This window comes from Vollenhovia emeryi, unplaced genomic scaffold (assembly GCF_000949405.1).
Source record: "Vollenhovia emeryi isolate VEMERY1.0 unplaced genomic scaffold, V.emery_V1.0 DF939183.1, whole genome shotgun sequence".
Classification (NCBI taxonomy): domain Eukaryota; kingdom Metazoa; phylum Arthropoda; class Insecta; order Hymenoptera; family Formicidae; genus Vollenhovia; species Vollenhovia emeryi.
In genome coordinates this window covers 1,084,015-1,103,634 of record NW_011967183.1, presented here as the reverse complement: position 1 = coordinate 1,103,634, position 19,620 = coordinate 1,084,015, and the positions used below count along the sequence as shown (strand labels likewise).

The 19,620-nt window shown below is 43.4% G+C and overlaps 4 protein-coding genes and 2 non-coding genes across 8 annotated transcripts; 1 reads left to right on the top strand and 5 right to left on the bottom strand.

Annotated features, from left to right (window-relative positions):
* Window positions 1-668: 668 nt before the first annotated feature.
* On the bottom strand, window positions 669-10,035 carry LOC105562841 (frizzled-4). Its single transcript, XM_012013948.1, has 6 exons — window positions 9,656-10,035; window positions 9,030-9,273; window positions 8,717-8,963; window positions 8,399-8,642; window positions 3,613-3,815; window positions 669-1,634 (listed from the first exon to the last, which is right to left on the bottom strand). The coding sequence occupies exons 1-6, from the start codon at window positions 9,874-9,876 to the stop codon at window positions 796-798; spliced, it is 1,998 nt and encodes a 665-aa protein (XP_011869338.1). The 5' UTR covers window positions 9,877-10,035; the 3' UTR covers window positions 669-795.
* A 2,187-nt stretch (window positions 10,036-12,222) lies between these two features.
* On the bottom strand, window positions 12,223-13,045 carry LOC105562879 (probable V-type proton ATPase subunit D 2). The gene is made up of 2 exons (XM_012014024.1): window positions 12,656-13,045; window positions 12,223-12,543 (listed from the first exon to the last, which is right to left on the bottom strand). Exons 1-2 carry the CDS (start codon window positions 13,043-13,045, stop codon window positions 12,223-12,225), a joined length of 711 nt encoding a protein of 236 aa, XP_011869414.1.
* Window positions 13,046-13,161: 116 nt separating this feature from the next.
* On the top strand, window positions 13,162-13,232 carry Trnag-gcc. Its single transcript has one exon. It is a non-coding gene; the product is annotated as a tRNA-Gly (tRNA).
* Window positions 13,233-13,357: 125 nt separating this feature from the next.
* On the bottom strand, window positions 13,358-13,428 carry Trnag-gcc. Its single transcript has one exon. It is a non-coding gene; the product is annotated as a tRNA-Gly (tRNA).
* Window positions 13,429-13,645: 217 nt separating this feature from the next.
* LOC105562838 lies at window positions 13,646-14,892 on the bottom strand. Its single transcript, XM_012013944.1, has 4 exons — window positions 14,596-14,892; window positions 14,437-14,494; window positions 14,009-14,132; window positions 13,646-13,743 (listed from the first exon to the last, which is right to left on the bottom strand). Exons 1-4 carry the CDS (start codon window positions 14,708-14,710, stop codon window positions 13,684-13,686), a joined length of 357 nt encoding a protein of 118 aa, XP_011869334.1. The 5' UTR covers window positions 14,711-14,892; the 3' UTR covers window positions 13,646-13,683.
* Window positions 14,893-14,987: 95 nt separating this feature from the next.
* LOC105562839 (calcium uptake protein 1 homolog, mitochondrial-like) lies at window positions 14,988-18,843 on the bottom strand. 3 transcript variants are annotated; one of them, XM_012013946.1, is made up of 12 exons: window positions 18,649-18,843; window positions 18,204-18,450; window positions 17,972-18,125; window positions 17,565-17,724; window positions 16,738-16,775; window positions 16,550-16,664; window positions 16,277-16,437; window positions 16,067-16,183; window positions 15,854-15,978; window positions 15,641-15,768; window positions 15,403-15,492; window positions 14,988-15,235 (listed from the first exon to the last, which is right to left on the bottom strand). In XM_012013946.1, the coding sequence occupies exons 2-12, from the start codon at window positions 18,440-18,442 to the stop codon at window positions 15,081-15,083; spliced, it is 1,482 nt and encodes a 493-aa protein (XP_011869336.1). In that variant the 5' UTR covers window positions 18,443-18,450; window positions 18,649-18,843; the 3' UTR covers window positions 14,988-15,080. The 3 variants fall into 3 exon arrangements, with proteins under 3 accessions (XP_011869336.1, XP_011869335.1, XP_011869337.1); XM_012013945.1 differs by lacking the exon at window positions 17,565-17,724 and adding an exon at window positions 17,027-17,186; XM_012013947.1 differs by lacking the exon at window positions 17,565-17,724 and adding an exon at window positions 17,027-17,111.
* Window positions 18,844-19,620: the final 777 nt, after the last annotated feature.

The window sequence follows — 19,620 nt, the reverse complement described above, 5'->3', positions numbered from 1 at the left end:
AGTGTGCATGCACGCGTTTACACGATCATGGCGTTGCACGAATTAGGCGGGCGGAGATCAAAACGAACGTATTCTTCCCTTCCGCCCCTATTCCACGATTCTTCGAGGTTTAAATTTAGCACCCATCGTTCCCTCGTCCCCACGAATGTTTGGGCGGATAAATTCAATGGCGTATACTGAAGGCGCCGTATAACGGCAACGATGATACAAAGTACATAAATCTTTCAAAAAATCTCTACAATTCAAATCGAACTCTCTTGTTATTCAGCGACAGGATTTTCAATTCAATGTTATCCTAGGATGAGAATATCGAGTTCTAGGGGACTTTGGCACGCGATCTTACTTATAAATTTGAGAAAAAGCAAGGCCATTAAGTTTACGTATAAATGTTGTGTTACAAGTATAAGACGAAATAGAATTGAAAACCGCGCGTTTATATAATGAACAATTATCCAACTAATGTGCGGTACTAAATCAAAATGCTAAATAACTTGGAACGGATGATTTTACGCTTAAAAATTACACGTGAGAAAAAATTGGCAAATACGAGGATACGCAACATTTATATCGCTTCTACGAGCGATATTTGTAGCCCGAGCTTACATTTCTCCTAGTAGCACAATATATTAACAGGGAGAGACAGGGAAAGACATCCGCAATATTGGGAAATAATGTAAATCTAGTATTCCCAATATTGGACCAATGTTTAGCCAATGCACTGTGCTACTAGAGTCTGGTCATATCGAAGATATATAAGGATAAGATTGCGAAGCGTTGGCACGACGCAACCGTCGCTCAGACTTGTGTCTCGCTACCGGAATGATAATACTTTCGGTGTTTCCGATGCTTCTTATGGTTTCTATGTGACATTTGCGAATTGGCGATAGTTGCGTGCTGATGCAAGAGAGGATGCTGCGGCGGCGTGAGATGAGCGAGATGATGAATCTGATGAGGTATGGGGCTGCCGGCGGTGGCAGCGTTGTAACAGTGCACGACGGGCACCGGATGGCACTTGTGCGGCGGTTGCTTGCAGTGAGGCAGCTTGCGGCAGGCGCTCGTTACTTCCGGCCACCAGATCCACGCAGCGGCCACGACGCCGGCACCGAGGCTCACCACCAGTCGCAGGACAAACAACTGCAGGAGAGGCCGGGCGGGTACGCGCGGCGCCGTCGACGGTTCCGGCGCTCGGAGCCACGTCTCCCTGCCCCACCACTCGTAGAAGGTTGTGCTGGCGAGGCAAATTATCAGGGTGGCGTAGAGACAGGCGAATATGCCGACGCGAGTCAGCAGCTGCTTCTGCCGCCGGTGCATCTCAGCCGGGCTCGACTTGCCGGGGATCTCGCGCTGCGGGCGCATCAGCGGATTCGCCTGGGACGCCGTTAGCGCCGTTAAAACCGCCGCAGCCGCCGCCGCCGCCGCTGTCGACGAGGACGAGGACGTCGACGTCGACGTCGACGTCGCCGTCGCCATTGCCGTCGCCGTGGACGTCGGTGTCACTGCCGGGCGCCGTGGTAACACCAACGTCGCTAGGCCAACCAAAAGAAACGTTGCGCCGAACGACAGGTAGACGAATTGCGGGGCCAACACTAATACCAGCAAGGAATGCGCGTTCTGCTGGCCGACGAAACAACTTGCTGCAACAGAAAACAAACATATATTACAAATCAAAATTCCAATTGTTGTTTCCTTGCACAAAACGTTTCTTTTTAGGTAAATTAAAGCATAGTCTACAATGTGCTCTCTGCGTCTAGAAACATTCTATTTTATATAAACAAATAAAAAAATTGGCCAACAATGTACGATATACAACGTATAATATATTATACAATTTATCAACTTGCACAAATTTTTTTTACGTATTTATTGGCTGCAAAATAAAATGTTTCTAGACGCAGAGAACACATTGTAGATTAGGCTTAGAGATATGAGTTTTATTCGAGAGAGAAGATTGCGTTATACACGTTTGTTTGTGTGTGCGTGTTTGTGAGAGACTATTATAGTAACAGAAGGAACTGAACAAGGAACAAAAATTTCTTATGCGCACGCAATGGCTCCAAGTAGCTTTCGGTCCTATCGATGGACAGTGACAAGTTGCAAGGCGAGTTTGAAGGTATTTGCATTGAATGTTGCCCGCTAAAAGGGAGACAGAGGAAGGAACTCGACTAACCGGGCTCGTTTCTTTATATGTACGCGCGGATGACTCTGTAACTTTTCGAAATACAGTCAGCAAATTGACTCGGTTGCGTGTTACGACGAGAGTACGTGGAAATATTCCACAAACAAATGTGCCAACGTTCGTATCGCACATTTCTCGCACATTTCTTGCACTCGTTAAGTAACTTCCCAGATAACAATTCTTGCGCGCAAATTTTTCTCGTCTTATGCATGCAAACTCGCACGAGATTTGCCCAAGTTTTGCTCTTGAGATATGTTTAGTCTGTGCTTTTGCATGCAAGTGGTTAGCTCATGTGTTAACGTATAATTTTGCGCGCAAAAACAACTCTTGTACAAAAATGGCTCCACAACGCAAGCAAAATCCTATCCCAGTGCGTCTTTGTAATAGGCAATTTTTGGCGAATGTTTGGCACATGTACCAAACAGTCGCCAAAAATCGCCTAATGCTAGGTGTTTTTCCAAAGACATTCGATGTCCAATCGCTCGCGACATAATTACAATGCGCGCGCAAGGGAAAGAACACGAGCGTGAGGAATCTCGGACCTACTTCTCGCGTGCCGGGAAAATATTTATTTCGCGAGGGAGAATCCAACGTGGCGGCAGGTCCAACATACCAACGGTGGAGCGCATCGCTGACATTCCTTCCGCGATCCGCGAATCAACTGAATCGACCCAATTTCATTCTTTTCTCTGCTGCCCACGGTCGAAACGTACTCGTGCGATCGTGGTGAGGGACGCGCGTCGAGCGCGAAACGACCGTGAGAAATTTCGCTTAAAATGAGTTTAGTGAGTACTTGAAAAGAAAAAAAGTTCATTCTCACGATGTGCCGCATTTATTTCTATTACCCGCGCGCACGTATTTACATATCCAAGAGTGAATATAATGATTACGCGAATAATCGAAGGTTGTATCGCTACGCTCCGAACCCGGTCGTTTAATTCAAAGATGCTAATCTCGGCTGGTCGTTCCCGAGCATAACTTATCGGGAACATAAACACGAGAGAGAGAGAGAGAGAGACAGAGAGGGAGGGAGGTGCGTATTAGCATAAAATAGCCTCAACTGGACAACTCGAATTGAGACGGATGGAGGGATGGTGGCAAGGACAGATAAAGATAGGCGAGTGGGGATCTGTGATGACGAAGGAAAGAAAAAAAAAAGCAGAGAGACGGTTGTCCAAGACTAGGAGAGGGAGCAAGGATCCCAAGATCCAACTACGCCAATGGCGCAACCTCATAAAACAAACGGTATAACGAGGCGTAGCCGTAAAACTGCGCTGCGGGCATTCTTCTTGGAGGCTGACCAAGGCGAGTTTTAACATCTTTCAGCCTATTGGGCCCCTGCATCAGTCGTCAGCGCGGACAAAGACGAGCCTCGCTCGTCGTGCGATTTGGCAATATTGTCCGCGAGGTGTGCAACTAGATCTAACAGGACCTACCGGTCAACTCGTCGGCGTCGACGTCCCTCGTGACCAGAACGGCGATAGTGTGCGCGGCGGGGAGGCCCCAGGCCGCGACAGCGGCGACGGTTGAGAATCCCTGTTGCGGTCCGACCAAACTATCCTCCTTGTAGTTGCCGGCCGTCCTCGTCCTCGTCCATTTTCTGGCCATTATGCACCACCAGGCGCATATCACGACCCACCTGCGGTCCAAATCGCATCGAATAGCACTTGATTAGCGGCTAGTTATAGCAACGTTTCGTTGGTTGCATCAGATTGGACTGTACGATTTTCAACATTGAAACATATCGAAAATACGTCGAGATGTAACGAGACGCAGAGTCTGTCCAGTGGAGCGTTCGATCACGTTCCAAGGGCGATTCTTGGAATCGATTGTACGGCCCTGCGAGTTTGCAGGTCGAATAAATAAAGGAGGAAGGGAACGAGAGGAGTCGCGCGAGAGGGCAAGCAGGCGGTAGAAGGCGCGCGAGAGCGAGAACGAGATGGAGCGACGCGAGGCGGCCGTGTAAGTGTTTGCGCCTCGTTTGCGACCTGTTCGCGCTGCTTTTCGATCTTGTCCAAGAGAGAGGGAGAGACTCGCGTGATTAATTAGTCGGCTTTTCACCGCAACCGCTCTCTCGGCCAACTGGTTGCCGGGGAGAACGGATTATAGGCGGCGCCGTACGGTGCATAGGCAGTTGCACGTGCGTGCGCTGCTACGAGGAGGGCGAAGAAAGGACGAAGAAAGGTTCCGTCTCTCACGCGAGACCAGACCAGCGCCGCGCACCGCTGTGGACCATTGTTCGTTCCAGGCACCGAAACGGTTCTCAGCGAGTCGCGGGTCGAGATCGAGAACTCCATTTCGTTCGCAAACGTAATCCTGCCATTTGAAATTCAGATGAGACGCTTTTTTCATTTCAGTACCATTGCTAGTAACAAATGACGGAAAACGTAATATGACAAAACAAAATGTGTCTATTTATAAAGAATAAATTTCCTTTACGTTGAATCTCGTAGCGGCTACCGAAAATCTCGTCTCTCCTGTGGCAGCCAACCTGCTCGAGTGTTTGCCGCCGCTAGTATTTACCGAGGGAACAACGGTAGCCGTGTCTCTTGGCGCGCATCTACACGATCCACAGATCACCCGCCAACCGACCCACCAACCTGCCTGCCAACAGGTAGCCCTCGCACTTTTGCCGTAACACGTTGGACGATGTGAATAACCAAGACTAACCGCTCGTCTTTCTGTATAAATATATTTTCCAGGTATTTCGTAAGAGAGCGGATTCGTGCCGAGCGTGAGAGGTTTCGAACGAACGTTGAACTTGACATCTCCATCGAAGGATTCGTCGCAGGGCAGCCGAGTCTGAAATTGTGGAACGAAGGGGTTGGATTAGCGCGACCGAACGAGGGGATTTGGCAGATTCGCTAATTCCCCTCCGAATTTATCGCGTTGGAAAAGCAAAAACTCGCCCAACGAATTCCGGTCGCGCGGTGATGAATGGAGCGATGCGACGCGCACGACGCGATTACCCTCGTGGAACGTCGATAAAAAGAGCAAGAAAAAAAATCCCAAAGGGACGTTCACACCTTGGGGGATGCGATCGCTTCTCTTCGCAAACCACGGACGGCACCGAATCAAATGAGAGTTTAGGCGTTTAGCGGGAATTAGCGAAAAAAAAGAGGAAGAAGAAGAAAAGGATGAATTTGCTTGGCGTTTTCGACACCAAGCGACATGAATCGACACAGGCACGATTAATAAGGAGTAACGAGCTCGATCTCGTCAAGGTATGCGTAATAAGGCCGATTAGTCGTGGCACGAGATTCTTCTCTCTCCTCGTGACCGCTGCTACACGGCTGGGTGGTCGACCACTCGCAGTTTCCGTGCAACTCGGACTCTGATGCGGGAGGAGGGCAAAGAGGAGAGAGACTACCTAACGACTCGCTAACTAACAAAACAAACAAGAGGTAGCTAGTGCCCCTCTCATCTCATCTCGCTGATTATATACCCCGCGGGATCCCTGTACACGACGATGCTGCTCTGCCCCCCCCCCCTCTCTCTCTCTCTCTCTCTCTCTCTCTCTCTCTCTCTCTCTCTCTCTCTCGCGTGCGTTTCTTTCCGTTCCCACTCCACTTGGTCTCCGTCTTTTATCCTTCCTCTTCGATCTTCTCTGTCTGTCGGTCTTCTCTCGCGATCAATTCGCGAAAGGTTGACGCCGATGGACGCGACTTACGTCGAAAAAGATGGGGAAAAGTCTGTCGAGACTTTAGTCGATTTATAATTTGCAACAAAGTTTTACTTAATTTCACATGCCGTGTAGTAAACGCTGTACTAGGCAACGTAAGATTGGGTCTTGCCTACTGACTTTTGATTCGAATTACAGATCGTCCAAAGTAAAGTAAGCTTTACGATATATCAGTGTCGTATTTGTGTCATGCGAGACTGGGCTTGTTCCGTCTTGTTCGAAACGAACGAACGCGTTAGATAACGCTGGGGACTCGTTATCGGGGCCGCTCGTCCCGATGGCGTTTCCCACCGACGCGTAGTCGTCGACGGAGCTCTTATCTCGGTTAAATTATCGAGAAATTCCTGGATCCGGGTCCTTAAGCTTAAGGCCCGGGCTGGGCACCGAGAGAGAGATGATGGATCAGCTCTTTCCTCGAGCCCTTCTTTCGACTCGTCCTTTTTCCCCTCGTTCCTGAGACGGCCGTCAAACCCTTGGAATGGACGGAGGGGAATGGAGGAGAGGAACGAAGGAGGGAGAGAAAAGAGAGAAACGGAAACACGAAACTGCCGGATTACCTACCACCATGGGGCCGTACGATCCTCTCTGTCAATGGCGTAGCACCGCCGATTATCGATTCGATTCTTTGTAGACAGCAGATTCTAATGGAGACTGACTCGTCTCTTGTATTTGTAAATTTCGCATTTTTCAACTTGAGAATCTGTAAATTTGTGTGTAGGTGTATCTTCATTTCTTCATTTTAAACAAGCAACATCTCGATAGAATTGTCACGACGAAAAGAGACATAAAAAATTTAACAGCTAGACGATTACTATGTTATATCCAAGATATTAAGTAATCCATGAATGGTCGCGCGACTCTAACAAAAATAGCAGGAAATTTAAGGATTTTACGAGAGCGAATTGTAATAACTTATGTCTCTTATCCACTGGAGATCTCGTCTCTAAAACTCGTCGGTTTTCGCGTAAACTTGACACATGTTGCGAGAATAACGCGAAGAGGGATGTGGTGGAAGATGAGAGAGAGGACAATGCGTGGCTAGGACTGCAAAGCCCTTTGGGTCCACGGCCCTATGGTGCACGGCTTCGTGGTTTCGTGTCCGTAGGGCGCGATGTTTATCGGCTCTTTCGATGTAAATTATGGCCATACGCTATAGAGTTCGCTACACCAAGGCGCGCGCAAAAGTATTCGGGCTCCGAGTTCAGGGTCGGATCTTCGCGATGGGTCTTAACCGTACAGACTTCTTATTTAAAACTTGACGCTTCTCAATGAGCCCTTCTCGAGTCCGAAAGTGAATTGCAAAGTGAATAAACTACATGGACTTGAAATAAATAAAAATGGAGAAACGCATCCAAGTATTTCTCAAGACTTGTACGGTTGGATTTACAATTAAATGTTTAAATAAATATGAAACTCGATTTGCAAGGCGATCGATTTTGCAAAACTCGTTTGCACAATCACAACCGCAAATTGTATTCATACATTGTGAGTCATCTTGTTTTTCGGTTCGAAGCGTCGTTTCGCCCATCTCCTTCACCTTCCCGTCTCTCTTTCTCTCTTTCTCGTTCTGCTTTTCTCGCACTTTCTCTCTCCTTCTCGAGCAACTTGCTTTCTCTAAGATGGAATGCCATTGACTCCATGCATATCTGGCAACAAGGTTCCTCTCGACCCACCTCATATACCGGGTGATCCTCGAGTGATCGGAGGGTGATCAGAGACTGACAACAAGATTTCGAAATATGCGAGTGAAAATCTCAAGATTAAGCAGGTGGCGTAGTAATTGAGAGAGTGAAAAATGATTTCAAGACTCTGAAGATGAGTAGATGTCGAAACAACTTGTTGAAAACAAGATTCGAAAGATAAGCGTTTACAAAGTTCTCCCTTGGTAGCGCGAACGGAATTAAAATCCTAAAGTCGCGACATCTCTTTTTGTGGGTGTCGCAAGATCTTGTAGTCTAAATCTGAATGGTATATCGCGTTAAAAATATATTTTCCACAAGGCACGGTAAAATGTAAGTCTGTTTTCTATTTTTAAGCGACAATAACGTGGTTGAATCATCGGAACAAATACGGGCGAACGGACTATTTTTTGCTCGCGCCACCCGTTAGACGCGTTAAGATGAGCCTCTCAGTATAAACGGGATGAGATGGGATGGGACGAGATGGGAGTCAGAGGCTCGTTAGCGGCACGAGGGGAGTCAACACTGTTGCCAGATTGTTATCCCTACTTGGGACGATGCAGTCTCGCTGCGGCCGCAGCGAGGCGAGTGCAACAAGGCGCTCTGCAACACCCGACAACTTTGAAACATGTTACGCGAGTATCATCTGATCCTCGCACCTGTGCGTAATTAAAATCTAGTAAAAGCTGTTGAGATTCTCTTGTCGTCAAACGAAAGTGGATCTACGCCAAAATATACCCCAACGCATTCTGCATTGTTTACAAGCATATGATAAAAAGAACGAAAAGAGAGACGTAGCCCAGACGGAGAGTTTACGATCGTTGATCATTTTGAAAGGAAACCAACCATGTGCCAACTTACCAAACGATCGCTGCGTTTCCAAAGTAATAGAGTAGCAAGAAAACGACGGCGCAATAGGGATTGGCTAGACCGTCTTGCGTTAGGTACTGTTGCTGTTGTTGCTGCTGGGCCAAGACGGCTTGATCCTGCGGATGTAACGGCATCGCGGGAGTGCAGGCGACGTTTAGCCGGCCGGCAGCCAATCGAATCACGTAGCCAATTGCGACTGCCGCGTGACAGATCGTCAAGAAGACTATCGCGCGCTCTGCAAGCCAATATATTACCTTTGCCATTTTTCTAGATTGCCAATTTCAACTTTCATCTTACGTGGATTCTTACCTGCGGTAGTGGTGAGTATAGGCCGTTTACGCGGTTTTAAAAGTGTCAGGATAGCGATCGCGACGGAGACTAGGCATACCGTTGCGAATACGGCCATCCAGGCCTCCGCGAGCTTCTTGTCCTTCTGAGACCAGAGGATATCGGCGTCGCACGCGGCGGCGCATCTTCCAGAGCGATTCAGGAAGATGTACAGTCCGGACTTTGCGTACCAGGAGCAGCCCCAAGGCCCGTTGCTGGTGCTCACCGCCTGGATAGACCGAGCGACAATTTTGTTAATCATCGTATTTCGTCGGCTGAACCGTCGCTAAAGTACCTGGATAGGATTAGCCGGTCCCGGCTCGCCCGGTCCTTCCATGCACATGTGCTGGTGATTGTTTTCCGGCGGAAACTTGGAGCAGTTTAGCGCGGCGGGCCAGGGAAATCCGAATCCCTGAAGAACCGGGAAACAGCGAGCCCGCACTTGCTCGCACAAACCTCGACAAGGGCCAATAGGCGCGGAGACTTTCTCGGTACACATCGGGGCGTACACCGAACACAAAAACAGATGCAGTTGCGCGCTGAAGCAGGTTACAAGATGCACAAATTATTCAAACATGTTATGTATTATTAACAAATATCTCTCATACAACCCATACAGCACAAACTTGCAGTCCCTAGTAGCACAGTGCATTGGCTAATGTCGGTTATATTACAAGGGCATTCGGTTTTTCCGTATCTCTCATATTTTTTCCAGATATTTGCGTGGATCATTTAAAATGAGACACCCTGTATAATATTACATTTATATTGGAAGCGCATTGGCCGCAAATAACAATGGCTGCAGTGCAACTGCAAGTTTTGCGCTGTATGGGGAAAAACACGTGTACGTAAGACAGTTGCTTGTATACATCGCTTGCGGAAAAGAGTCGCCCTGTCTATTTGTTAAGAAAGCAATTTTACCTGCACCCGTATTGAATGAGCGGGCTGAAGGTTTGTAGAGTAAAATCGGCATCGCCTTGAATCTCGTGACCAACTAGATTCGGCATGACCGTGACATTGTAGCCGAGGCCACGGCACATCTCGATCCTGATCGGCTCGCAAGCGCCGTGCGCGCACCATATCGCACGCACCAACGTCAACAGCGGCAGCAAGATCCAACGCATTTTCCAAATCGCAGTCATAAATGCTGATCGTTACGTGAAATTTTCAGTCGCGTATACCACTCGCCGTCGATCGATCGACGCGCTGGAATGTCGATCGTGCATCATGCGAAAATTTCAATTAGAGACTCTAAAAAAACACACACAAGACATGAGATTAATATTTTTAAGTATAAGAGCCAAGACGGGAGATGTTGGTGTCTAAATAGTTTTAATTTTAAGTCTATTGTAAAAAATAAAACCTCAGTTAGAGCCTTATGAATTTTATTAATTGTTTATAAACAAAGATTTTTATGACTTTGATAGTCACTAGCTTAAAGTACAGAGGCATGTCGAGAAAGATGAAAAGCAATCGCCAGTTGATGAGGAGACACGTCTTTTCGATTAAGAAAAAGGTTTGCTCGTGTCGCTTGCTGCAGTCTTCTTTCTCTCCAGCGGCCAGTGTACGTTTATCTATTTTTGAAGCGCGGCAACTTTTAGAGATTTCAAGCAACACGAAGGAGCCTAGAGATTTAACGTCTATTTAACTCGACTCACTTTTTCGGCCATAATTACGGTCCTGTCAGCTTCATTTAAAGAGCTGTCAAATTCAATCTTGGCTTAACGAGTAGTTTAATTAACTTGCTTGCGCCTTGAACGGGATCAATTTAACCGGGCTTTTTCTTTTTCTCCAGTGTAGCTTCGGTCTTGGTTTCAATTAAATCAGGCCGCAACAACCGACGATCAGATTTCAACGCGACTCGGTCAACAACTTTTACACACTTCAAGTTACTAATTTAATGAAAAAGAGACAAACTCTGCTTTACACTCGTACGCGACACGAAACGGATCTCGGTTTTTCCCCGGGAGAACAACAGTTCGCGAACCATTTACGCGGGCACATGCGCGCGCGCGCGCACGCACGCGCGCACGTACGCACGCGCACAGCAACGATCGATATAACGATCAACGATCGACGATTCAGCGTGAGACTCGCGTGCTGAAGACGCGGGAGCGCGATTTCGAGCGCAAGTGTAGGAGCGCGAGCGGAGCGATCACAAAGGCGGTCGCATCGTAATCGGCTCGCGTTCTCACGTTAGAAATGTCACGTGCCGGCCAATCACGGGAGGCGATCGCGCGTGCTACGGCGATCCATCGCGTTTAACGCGAGCTAACCGCGGAATTAATGGCCCGACCGAGCGCGCTCCGTCCTCGCCCGCTCAAGCTTTCCGTGCGACTAACGCTGAAAACGCTCGCTCGCTCGCTCAGACGCCCACGGATCGCGCCCTAGCGTGACGTCTGTTTATCCCTCCCCTCCACCCTTTCTTCGCTTGTTCGCTTCTTTACAGGGCCTTCTGCGGGCCTCCCCTCTTCGCCGCGCCGGCAGGGATTTCCGTCGTGCTCTTTCACGTTCGTACGCACCTTCTCCGCGTGGCGATCGAGTCGGTCCATCGCTTTTCTCATTACTCCGCCTTCGGAGTATACGATACGCGCTATTATTTTCACGTGTAACCAGTTTACATGTAAACATAGAAATCTTTCCAAGTTGCCAGTAATAAATAACTATTCGAGCGTTTTAGTCGACGTTAACCGGCCAATGTTTTAATACAGAAAATTTGTCGCGAAAAATATTACCTCGGCCAAAATGCGTCCGGCGAGTTGAAAGTTTAAATTAGCGCGAGAGGAGAAGCTTCTCCCGTTTCAGCAGCTGCATGCTACACCTACGACCTTACACGAGATCCGTCAAGGGTAGATTAGGAGGGAGAGAGGAGCAGCGCGGTCACGTTCTCATTATCATATCCCGATGTTTGGCAGCAGTTAAGGCTGCCTTTACGGGCTGTATTTTCTTGGTATAATTGGACCCCCCCCCCCCCCCTCTCTCTCTCTCGTATTCTCTTTTCCATCTCGTTCCCTCGCGCTTCCTTCTCGTTTAGAGACTCGATATTTAGAGGTGACTGCCTTCCCTGTTTCTCCCTCGCTCCCTCGCTGGATGAAAAGTTTACTAGTGCAAACAGCATAAGAAATAACATGGTGGACAATCACGCTTCTTTATTCGAAAACTACAGCTACTCTCGAAATTGCATCTCGACCATCGGGATCAATTCTGTATCTTACAGTATAATGAAGATGCTAAAAGTGAGCGACTTTGTCTCTTTCCAAGTCCCTAAACTTGCTATCTTTTTCATCTTATTATTTAAGAAGAGACAGAGAATCAATGAACCTTCGGTTAGCAGTTAACCGATGTTTGTGAAACTGGTCCTAAGGGTTTTTTAAAATTTCTCCCTCTGCGGGAAGTCTCTTTCTAAGGAGACAGTCAGAAAGAGACGAAGCTATATTATAGCGGAAGATACAGAATGGACCCTCTCGGATCGCGATACTGTCAGAATGTTAAAAGAGAAGATCCTCATCCGTGTCGTCATCGAGTATGTTGGCTGTCCGAGAGGAATCGCAAGTGCGTCGCTTCATCTTCGTCTTCCTCTCCCTTATCTTCTTAAGGCGATAAAATTCCTCTCGCTCGTACTCGTCGAGCTCGGTGACAATGTAGGCGATGGTCCGTTCCAACCGAGGTATAATGATGTGCCGAAGAGCGTTTACTCGACGTCTCGTCACCTTGATCGCCCGGTCGAGGATCCGGAAGTTGCGCTGCAACGACGCCAATTCGACCAGCAGATCGATCGCCTTCCCGTAATTTACCCTCAATCTAGCCACCTGCTGACACGTATCGAGCGAATTACCGGCAGCGATGTTTACAGCTGATAACGTTAAAGCGGTTCGCGCGTTTCTCGTGCGGCGAACAACATATGGCGCGTGGTGTAATCACTTGTTGACCGCCTCTGGCTAATCCAGCAAATTCGAAGGGATCGGCGCCACTGCGGAAGGGCTCGTAGATCCATAGTCGAATCCCACCGATCATCTCCTGTCTGGATTGGATCTTGGTTTTCGCCTTGTCGACCGTCTGCAGGACCAGCTCGTTTATCCCACCTGTCGCGTAATTGACTTGGACCAACGAGAAGGCCGCGTCCCTCATAACTTGGCCGAGTTGCGATTTGCTCTCGAGTAACCGCGACGTAATCGCGCGAAATCGGATTAAAAGTCCATCGACCCTTTTCGCGAGCAAATCGCGACCCCTGCGTGCGCAGACCAAACGGCATTTCACATTCGTGTACGAACTGGATGTCGGGAAAACCGCTAGTCTGTCCACAATCTCCATCGTGGGTTTTATCAATTTCTTTTCACGACGGAACTATCGATCGTTGCGATTTTCAATTTTATTCGGATGCTGTTTCAACGTATTGAATTAATAAAGAAGAGGGATATTTCGCAGTAGCATCGGTGGTTCAGTGGTAGAATGCTCGCCTGCCACGCGGGCGGCCCGGGTTCGATTCCCGGCCGATGCAATATTTTTTACCAAATTTTTATTACATAAAAAATATATAGGTAGAAATGTGCTTTTGAAATTAACAAGTTTCCCATTTTGCATGATTACGGATAGCTCGCGTGGAAACAAAAATAATACGGATTCTGCATCGGCCGGGAATCGAACCCGGGCCGCCCGCGTGGCAGGCGAGCATTCTACCACTGAACCACCGATGCTCGTGTTAGACTCCCATAACTCTAGTATTTTCATGTCTATACCAATTTCTCTTTGTCTAAAGCCCACTTTTAATCATTTCGAATTTTAATTTCAAGATAAATAGTCGATGAAAAATCCATTACAATTTTTAACTTTTTATCGTGTGCGTATTTACAAACTTTTTTTTATCTTAGGATGATAATTTTATAGAAACCATTTCAAACAAGGAATTTTTATTAAACAGATTATCAATGTTTAGGAATAATTAGCCAAAGTTAATGATTCAAGTCCCAATAGTGTTCGCCGTAATCTCCATTTTTATTACCCCATTTCACCTAAAATGTAACAAATTATAAATAAATTACGTTTAAATAAATAATATGTCAATAATTCATCAACGAATATCAAAATGTTATTCTTGTATCATGTTATTGTTTGATTAACGAAAATGTGCTCTAATAAGTAAGACGTGTACAAAATATAAAATAATATTATTAAAGTTTAAATTATGATGAGATTAAGGACGTAATATAAATTACATTATATTACGTAAATGAATGCTATATGTATATCTTTATATTAATCATGAAGTAAGATTACCTTGCCACTATAACGATTATTGTCAAAATCTTTTCGTTCGAATCTTTGTTCCCACTCAGTAGGATTTTCACAGACATGACCAAATTCAATTTTAAGAGGTGCCAGATGTTCCGAAAATATGTCTCTACATCACATCAGGTGAACGTTAACGTATATTTACAATTCTTTGTCATTTTGCATAAATATTCTTATATTGAACTCGCTTTAAACGATCTATATTTGTTAGAATTTGGCATTCTATCCATAATTCAAACTGTTACGTGCCGGATGAAACAACCAACTTTGAAGACTACTGATATATGTACAGGATATTTAGTAAAGTATACCTCCATATGTATATAAAAATACACGACATATACATACAATTATAAACAGAATTCTATTCTAAAAGAGCCAATTACAGATCGTTTGAAAAGGAATTTACTCACTGAAAGTATTGTCCCATTGACAAAACATCCTCCGCTCTTGCTTGTGTCGAAGTCTCTTCTTTATTCACAAATTAGGAATTTAATTATAATTAAAACAAATTAATACATATTATCGTAAAATCCGACGCATAACTGATTCACTCGCGATACGATATTTACCTGTTAAAGCCATTTCTGTAAGTTTTTCCAATAAATTGGCCGTGACAGAGTTCACGACAAGTATTATCGTTGCCATTTGTGTCAAATATACATTGAAATTATATTTCGTTCGCATTGTTGTATTTAGTACAATTTGAGACTTGCGACATGAGAAAGTAAATAATCCGTTGATGTCTCGTCGAATGAATGTGAAGCACTGAGCGCGTTGAATAAGAGAAATTACAGTCTCTGTACTTGGCGACTTTTTTCCGGATGATACGCTCTGTTTATTTAGAATAGTGAAAGTATTAGCGTAATGCATCATTGATGTAGAATCTATTTTAAAATGTAAATGTCTAGTTTTTACGAACAATATACAATTGCAAAATTATTCAAAATATTATAATCCTCTACTTTATATGTATTTTATTTTTATTTCTCTCTAATAAATTACAATTAATGAAGCCAAACTTAAAAGATTAATAAGTAGCATTTGAATTATTTAATTATTTATCGTATGATAGGAGATAGCTATTTTTTCCACACTTTATCAGGGATTGAATTAACTTGACAAATCCAGTATCCTTAGGTTTCTCCAAACCGCGAAGCACACGGTTCTTCATCACAGCGACAAACTCCCGATTGCTAAGCTGTCCGTCCACTGTGGAACAAGATCCACGATGAGTAATGTAATTGTTTAAAATATATTTTGTATATTTAATACATATTTAAAATACATGCTATCGTGTGATGACTTGTAAAGAGAATAGAAGATGGCTTTTTCTGTTTAAATGCAAATAGTATTTCTATTGGTCAAAATTAACTCACTGTTTTCGTCGAAAATTGTGTATACCACTTGAATAATATGGTCGCTCAGATCAACATGTGCTACAGTTCTTGCTACATGTTTTAATGTTGCTGCAATGTTATACTAAATTATATATCAATAAAAATGGAGTTTGTTTGATATTTTAAATTACCAGTTTTTACAATCGATTCATAAATATTCTAAATTATTCTATTAAGTTTTAGTTAAAACATTTGTAACTAGTTATAATTATTCTACCTTGATCGATAGATGCGCCAGCTATATGATAAAACGTCAGAGCTGTATCAACGTCGTTAATGTTGTTTAAAAAGTGGAAAAACTTGAGGTATTCCTCTTTGCTGATTCCTTTCGGATCTTCTTTAAACCTGTATTTGATTGATATTTAACTATAGAATCATTTCTGAAATCTTGGATCTTCAAGTAGAAAAAACTGAATATTTTCACACTCACATCTTCTTTACTCTCTTCAACATTTTAGCCTTCTTTTTTGCTGTATACCCAGCGTAAGCCAATAATAATTCTGTAAAATCTACCTCGGTGATATTGCCGTGCTCGTCCGGATTTCGTCGCTCAAACTAAACGGACAAATATGCAATAAGCAAATATGAAAAATATTGAGTTGGTGAGTACATTAGTCCAAATTTGTGAATTATTATACAATACTTCAAGACTCAGAATTTCTCGTTGTAGTTGCTGCTGGAAGTCCAAGAATTTTTCGATCGTTAGCTTCTGATTCATTTGTGGTCCGAAAAAGTATGTTGTTAGTGCAGAATTTACTCCCTAAAATCCCAATAAAAAGTAAAGATATTAGCCAATCAAGTCTAACACATACATGTATGTATTGTTCATAATAATAAATATTAATGATAAAACCTTAAATGTGTTTCCTGTGGTTGCATGATCGCGATGACGAGTACCTATACTAGTTTGTTGCCGTATCAATGTAGATACTTTTCCAAACTCTGTAGAATCGACATCACCGTCCCCGTTGAAGTCAAACATTCGGAAGGCAATTTCAAAATGACGTCTAGAAGCTATAAACAGATTTAGAATATTGCAACTTGATGTTTGCATCATTTGAATAAAGTATCTTAAACTATCTTGATGTTATTTAATTAAGGATTGATGAAACAGCAAGGAGCTCACTTGACAATACAGTCAGCAGAAAGATGTAATCGGAAAAAGTAATAAGACCCGCACTGCCCAATTTGTAGAAGATGCTATCTTCGTCCAATTCTAATTCTAATTTGGTATGAATATTCTAAAGAAGAAAGGAAGCATTTCTATAGAAATTGCTTGCTTAGTATTTTGTTATCGAATCTCTATTAATATACCTTCGGATCGTAACGTCTGTACTGGTCCAGTCCAAGACCTGAAAGTTAATAATACAATCTTTATCATCGCATAGTCATTTTATGTAATAAAACATAATGTCTTGGACAAAATATAAACCTGATAATCTGATCAGGAAAAAATTCAAACTTGAAGATGTTAGTTGATTTGCACGTGCAAAGAAACTGCCGCAAGGCGTTAGCAAGCACTTAACAGTCCATTCGAAATATTGTATCGAGCGATCATTAATTTAAAAACAAAGAAAGGCGCATAAGGATGATATGGGATTACCCTCAGGCTGTTTCACGCCAGGTGTCATCGATCTTAAAAAGTCATCCGGTGTCATAAATACTTCATGCATGTCGTTGCTCGTGACCTGGAGGGTCGCAAAATAACGGAACACTTTATCTGGCGTCGAATAATGCCTTATACGATTTTCATATTCTATTATCTGCGCATACATACGGTTAATTCCGGTTAGTCAATAGTCACGAGTTTCATAACTGTAGAAAACTAATACTTGTCAATGGCTACGGTCAAGCTGTCGCTTTAAATGTTACGAAGTATTCTTCTTCAGAAAAGATAGGAGGAGAAAAGAAACACTTCGAAGCACTTGTAGCGGCGGCTTGACCGCAACTTATGTTACACATGTCCGACTTTGACAGCAGTATTTACTTGATGTTGTATGAGAAATTAGTGTACAAATTTCTTACAATTAATTAGCAGAGCGAAGCAGGTAAGTAGTGATTAGTAGATTTCACGTAGACAATTGTGAACATTCCACGATTATATTTCAGCCTTAATGCAATAAAAATTTTGGAAGCCCTACCATCTGGCTGCTGCATTCCTGGCGTGATAGCTCGGAGAAAATCATCGGGGATCATATAAATTTCAGTACTCTCTAAATGAGTTACTTTCACAGTCGCGAAGTAACGAAAGATTTTGTCTGGTGTCGAAAACGCTCTAATCCTGTTCTCGTACTCTATTACCTGTAAAAACACTTCTGCCTGCATCGCTCTGCTACACAGACACATGCTGGTACAAATAAAGTATTAAGATGTTCAGTTACTATTACAATCTAACGACATATGGAAAAATAATTTTGTTGCATATCTCTCTCTTTCTTATTTTATTAAGCAATTCATTTCAATTTCTTGCAATATCCATTGAAATAAACTTGGACAACTTTAACATGCACAAATGTTACTATGTATACAATTCCAGTTTCTAATAGACCTTTCTATCGCGAAATCCAATCTTCTGCTTTTTGTTCTTCTTCTTCTTTTGCATGTCTTGTTCTATAATTTCTACACTATCATTATTTTGACTCTCTTCCACTACGAGGCTGGCAGCATCTACTTTAGGTATTTTAGGTACTAGGTTCGACACACTATAAAATGAAATAATACATTGATATATCGAGTAAAATGTTGGCATTGTTCGACTGTAATTAATATTATCGACTTACCGCTGCCAATCAAAAAGACTCATAACCATAACAGCGCTACAAAGTATATACGGGATACAATGGCTAAAGCGATCATTCCTTCTAGTATGACCGAAATTCCTAAAATTACGAATCTGACTGTGTTCGTATGTATTTTTCCTGTAATTTTTCTGCGATTTTGCAAAATAGAGTGTATCGATGGGTAAAAGCTTCCGTCGCAGATACTGTTGGAACACACGTGTGCTTCTACCGAGCGACATTGCTACAGCTGCAAATATGGAAAATACATTTTATTTCTTTTTCAACAACTATACAGAATTGTATAGAATTTATAGTTGTATCTAGAGTAGCCAATTATTTAATAATAAATTAAAAGCATAAGATAGGTACAGGTTTACTTCCATCTAATTATAATCTTAAATATACTAGTGTAATTAGAACTAATTAGGACTAGTAGAATCCTCACCTGACACGTCTGCAACGTCTGTAACTATCTATTTTTTTCTTCTTCTCTTTTGTTTTCTATTTTCTTGAGTGAATTCTCTCAAATACGTATGTCTAAAAATTCTAGTAACGAGAAGGATAAACGGCCTTCACATGATACAGAAAATGTGGCCCCCTACTACTCGTACTGCGTAGTCACACGAAACTTCCCAATCGATAACAAGTTGTCATCGACAAGGTAGGGTTACCAACAATTCTCCAAAGCTCGAATGTTTTGGAAAACGTGGACATGAACGACATCAACTCATAAGGTATTCATAGTCCGTTCTTACAGGTATATTTAACATCGTAACAACTTAAGTATACTCTTAATGTATTTTTAACCAATCACAGAGCCGTCTTAGCTTCTTAAGACAACACTTACATTGATTTTGAAATAAGGCCAACGGCACACGACAAACAACTTTTGTTTGAAACGTTTTTCCGTATGTTTCATATTTTTGTAGATATTTACGTGGATTATTAAAAATGAGACACCCTGTAGATTATAGTGCCTTTACTAGTTTTCGAGATTCCCGAGTTTCGCGATTTGATGTTAAAAATTCTCGAAATTCCAATAGTGCCACCTCTTTGCTGACCATGTTCTCCTGATACTTTGCCAGTTTTCGAGAACCTCGATTTTAGCGATTTGAAATTCTCGGAATTCCAATTCTTGTAAATTTAAATAGTGTCATCTCTTTGCTGATCTCATGTTCTACTGATACTTTGTCAGTTTTCTAGATTCTCGATTTTTGCAATTTGAAGTTTGAAATTCTCAGAATTCCGATTCTTGGAAATTTTGATCGTGCCACCTCTTTGCTGATCATGTTCTCCTGATACTTTGTCAGTTTTCTAGATTCTTGATTTTTGCGATTTGAAGTTTGAAATTCTCGGAATTCTGATTCTTGGAAATTTAGATAGTGCCACCTCTTCGCTGATCATGTTCTCCTAATAC

Excerpts from the sequence above, each read along its gene's own strand:
- LOC105562841 (XM_012013948.1), bottom strand. The coding sequence starts at position 9,876 with ATGACTGCGATTTGGAAAATGCGTTGGATCTTGCTGCCGCTGTTGACG. Across the intron at positions 9,274-9,655 it reads CTCATTCAATACGGGTGCAG|CGCGCAACTGCATCTGTTTT; the intron begins GTAAAATTGCTT and ends AACCTGCTTCAG. Across the intron at positions 1,635-3,612 it reads CGACGCCGACGAGTTGACCG|CAAGTTGTTTCGTCGGCCAG; the intron begins GTAGGTCCTGTT and ends TTTCTGTTGCAG.
- LOC105562879 (XM_012014024.1), bottom strand. The coding sequence starts at position 13,045 with ATGGAGATTGTGGACAGACTAGCGGTTTTCCCGACATCCAGTTCGTAC. Across the intron at positions 12,544-12,655 it reads TAGCCAGAGGCGGTCAACAA|GTGGCTAGATTGAGGGTAAA; the intron begins GTGATTACACCA and ends ACGTGTCAGCAG.
- LOC105562838 (XM_012013944.1), bottom strand. The coding sequence starts at position 14,710 with ATGCGAACGAAATATAATTTCAATGTATATTTGACACAAATGGCAACG. Across the intron at positions 14,495-14,595 it reads TACAGAAATGGCTTTAACAG|AAGAGACTTCGACACAAGCA; the intron begins GTAAATATCGTA and ends TTGTGAATAAAG. Across the intron at positions 13,744-14,008 it reads ATAATCGTTATAGTGGCAAG|GTGAAATGGGGTAATAAAAA; the intron begins GTAATCTTACTT and ends GTTACATTTTAG.
- LOC105562839 (XM_012013946.1), bottom strand. The coding sequence starts at position 18,442 with ATGTCGCTCGGTAGAAGCACACGTGTGTTCCAACAGTATCTGCGACGG. Across the intron at positions 17,725-17,971 it reads TTGGATTTCGCGATAGAAAG|GTAATAGAGTACGAGAACAG; the intron begins GTCTATTAGAAA and ends GTGTTTTTACAG. Across the intron at positions 16,776-17,564 it reads AGGAATGCAGCAGCCAGATG|GTCTTGGACTGGACCAGTAC; the intron begins GTAGGGCTTCCA and ends ATTAACTTTCAG.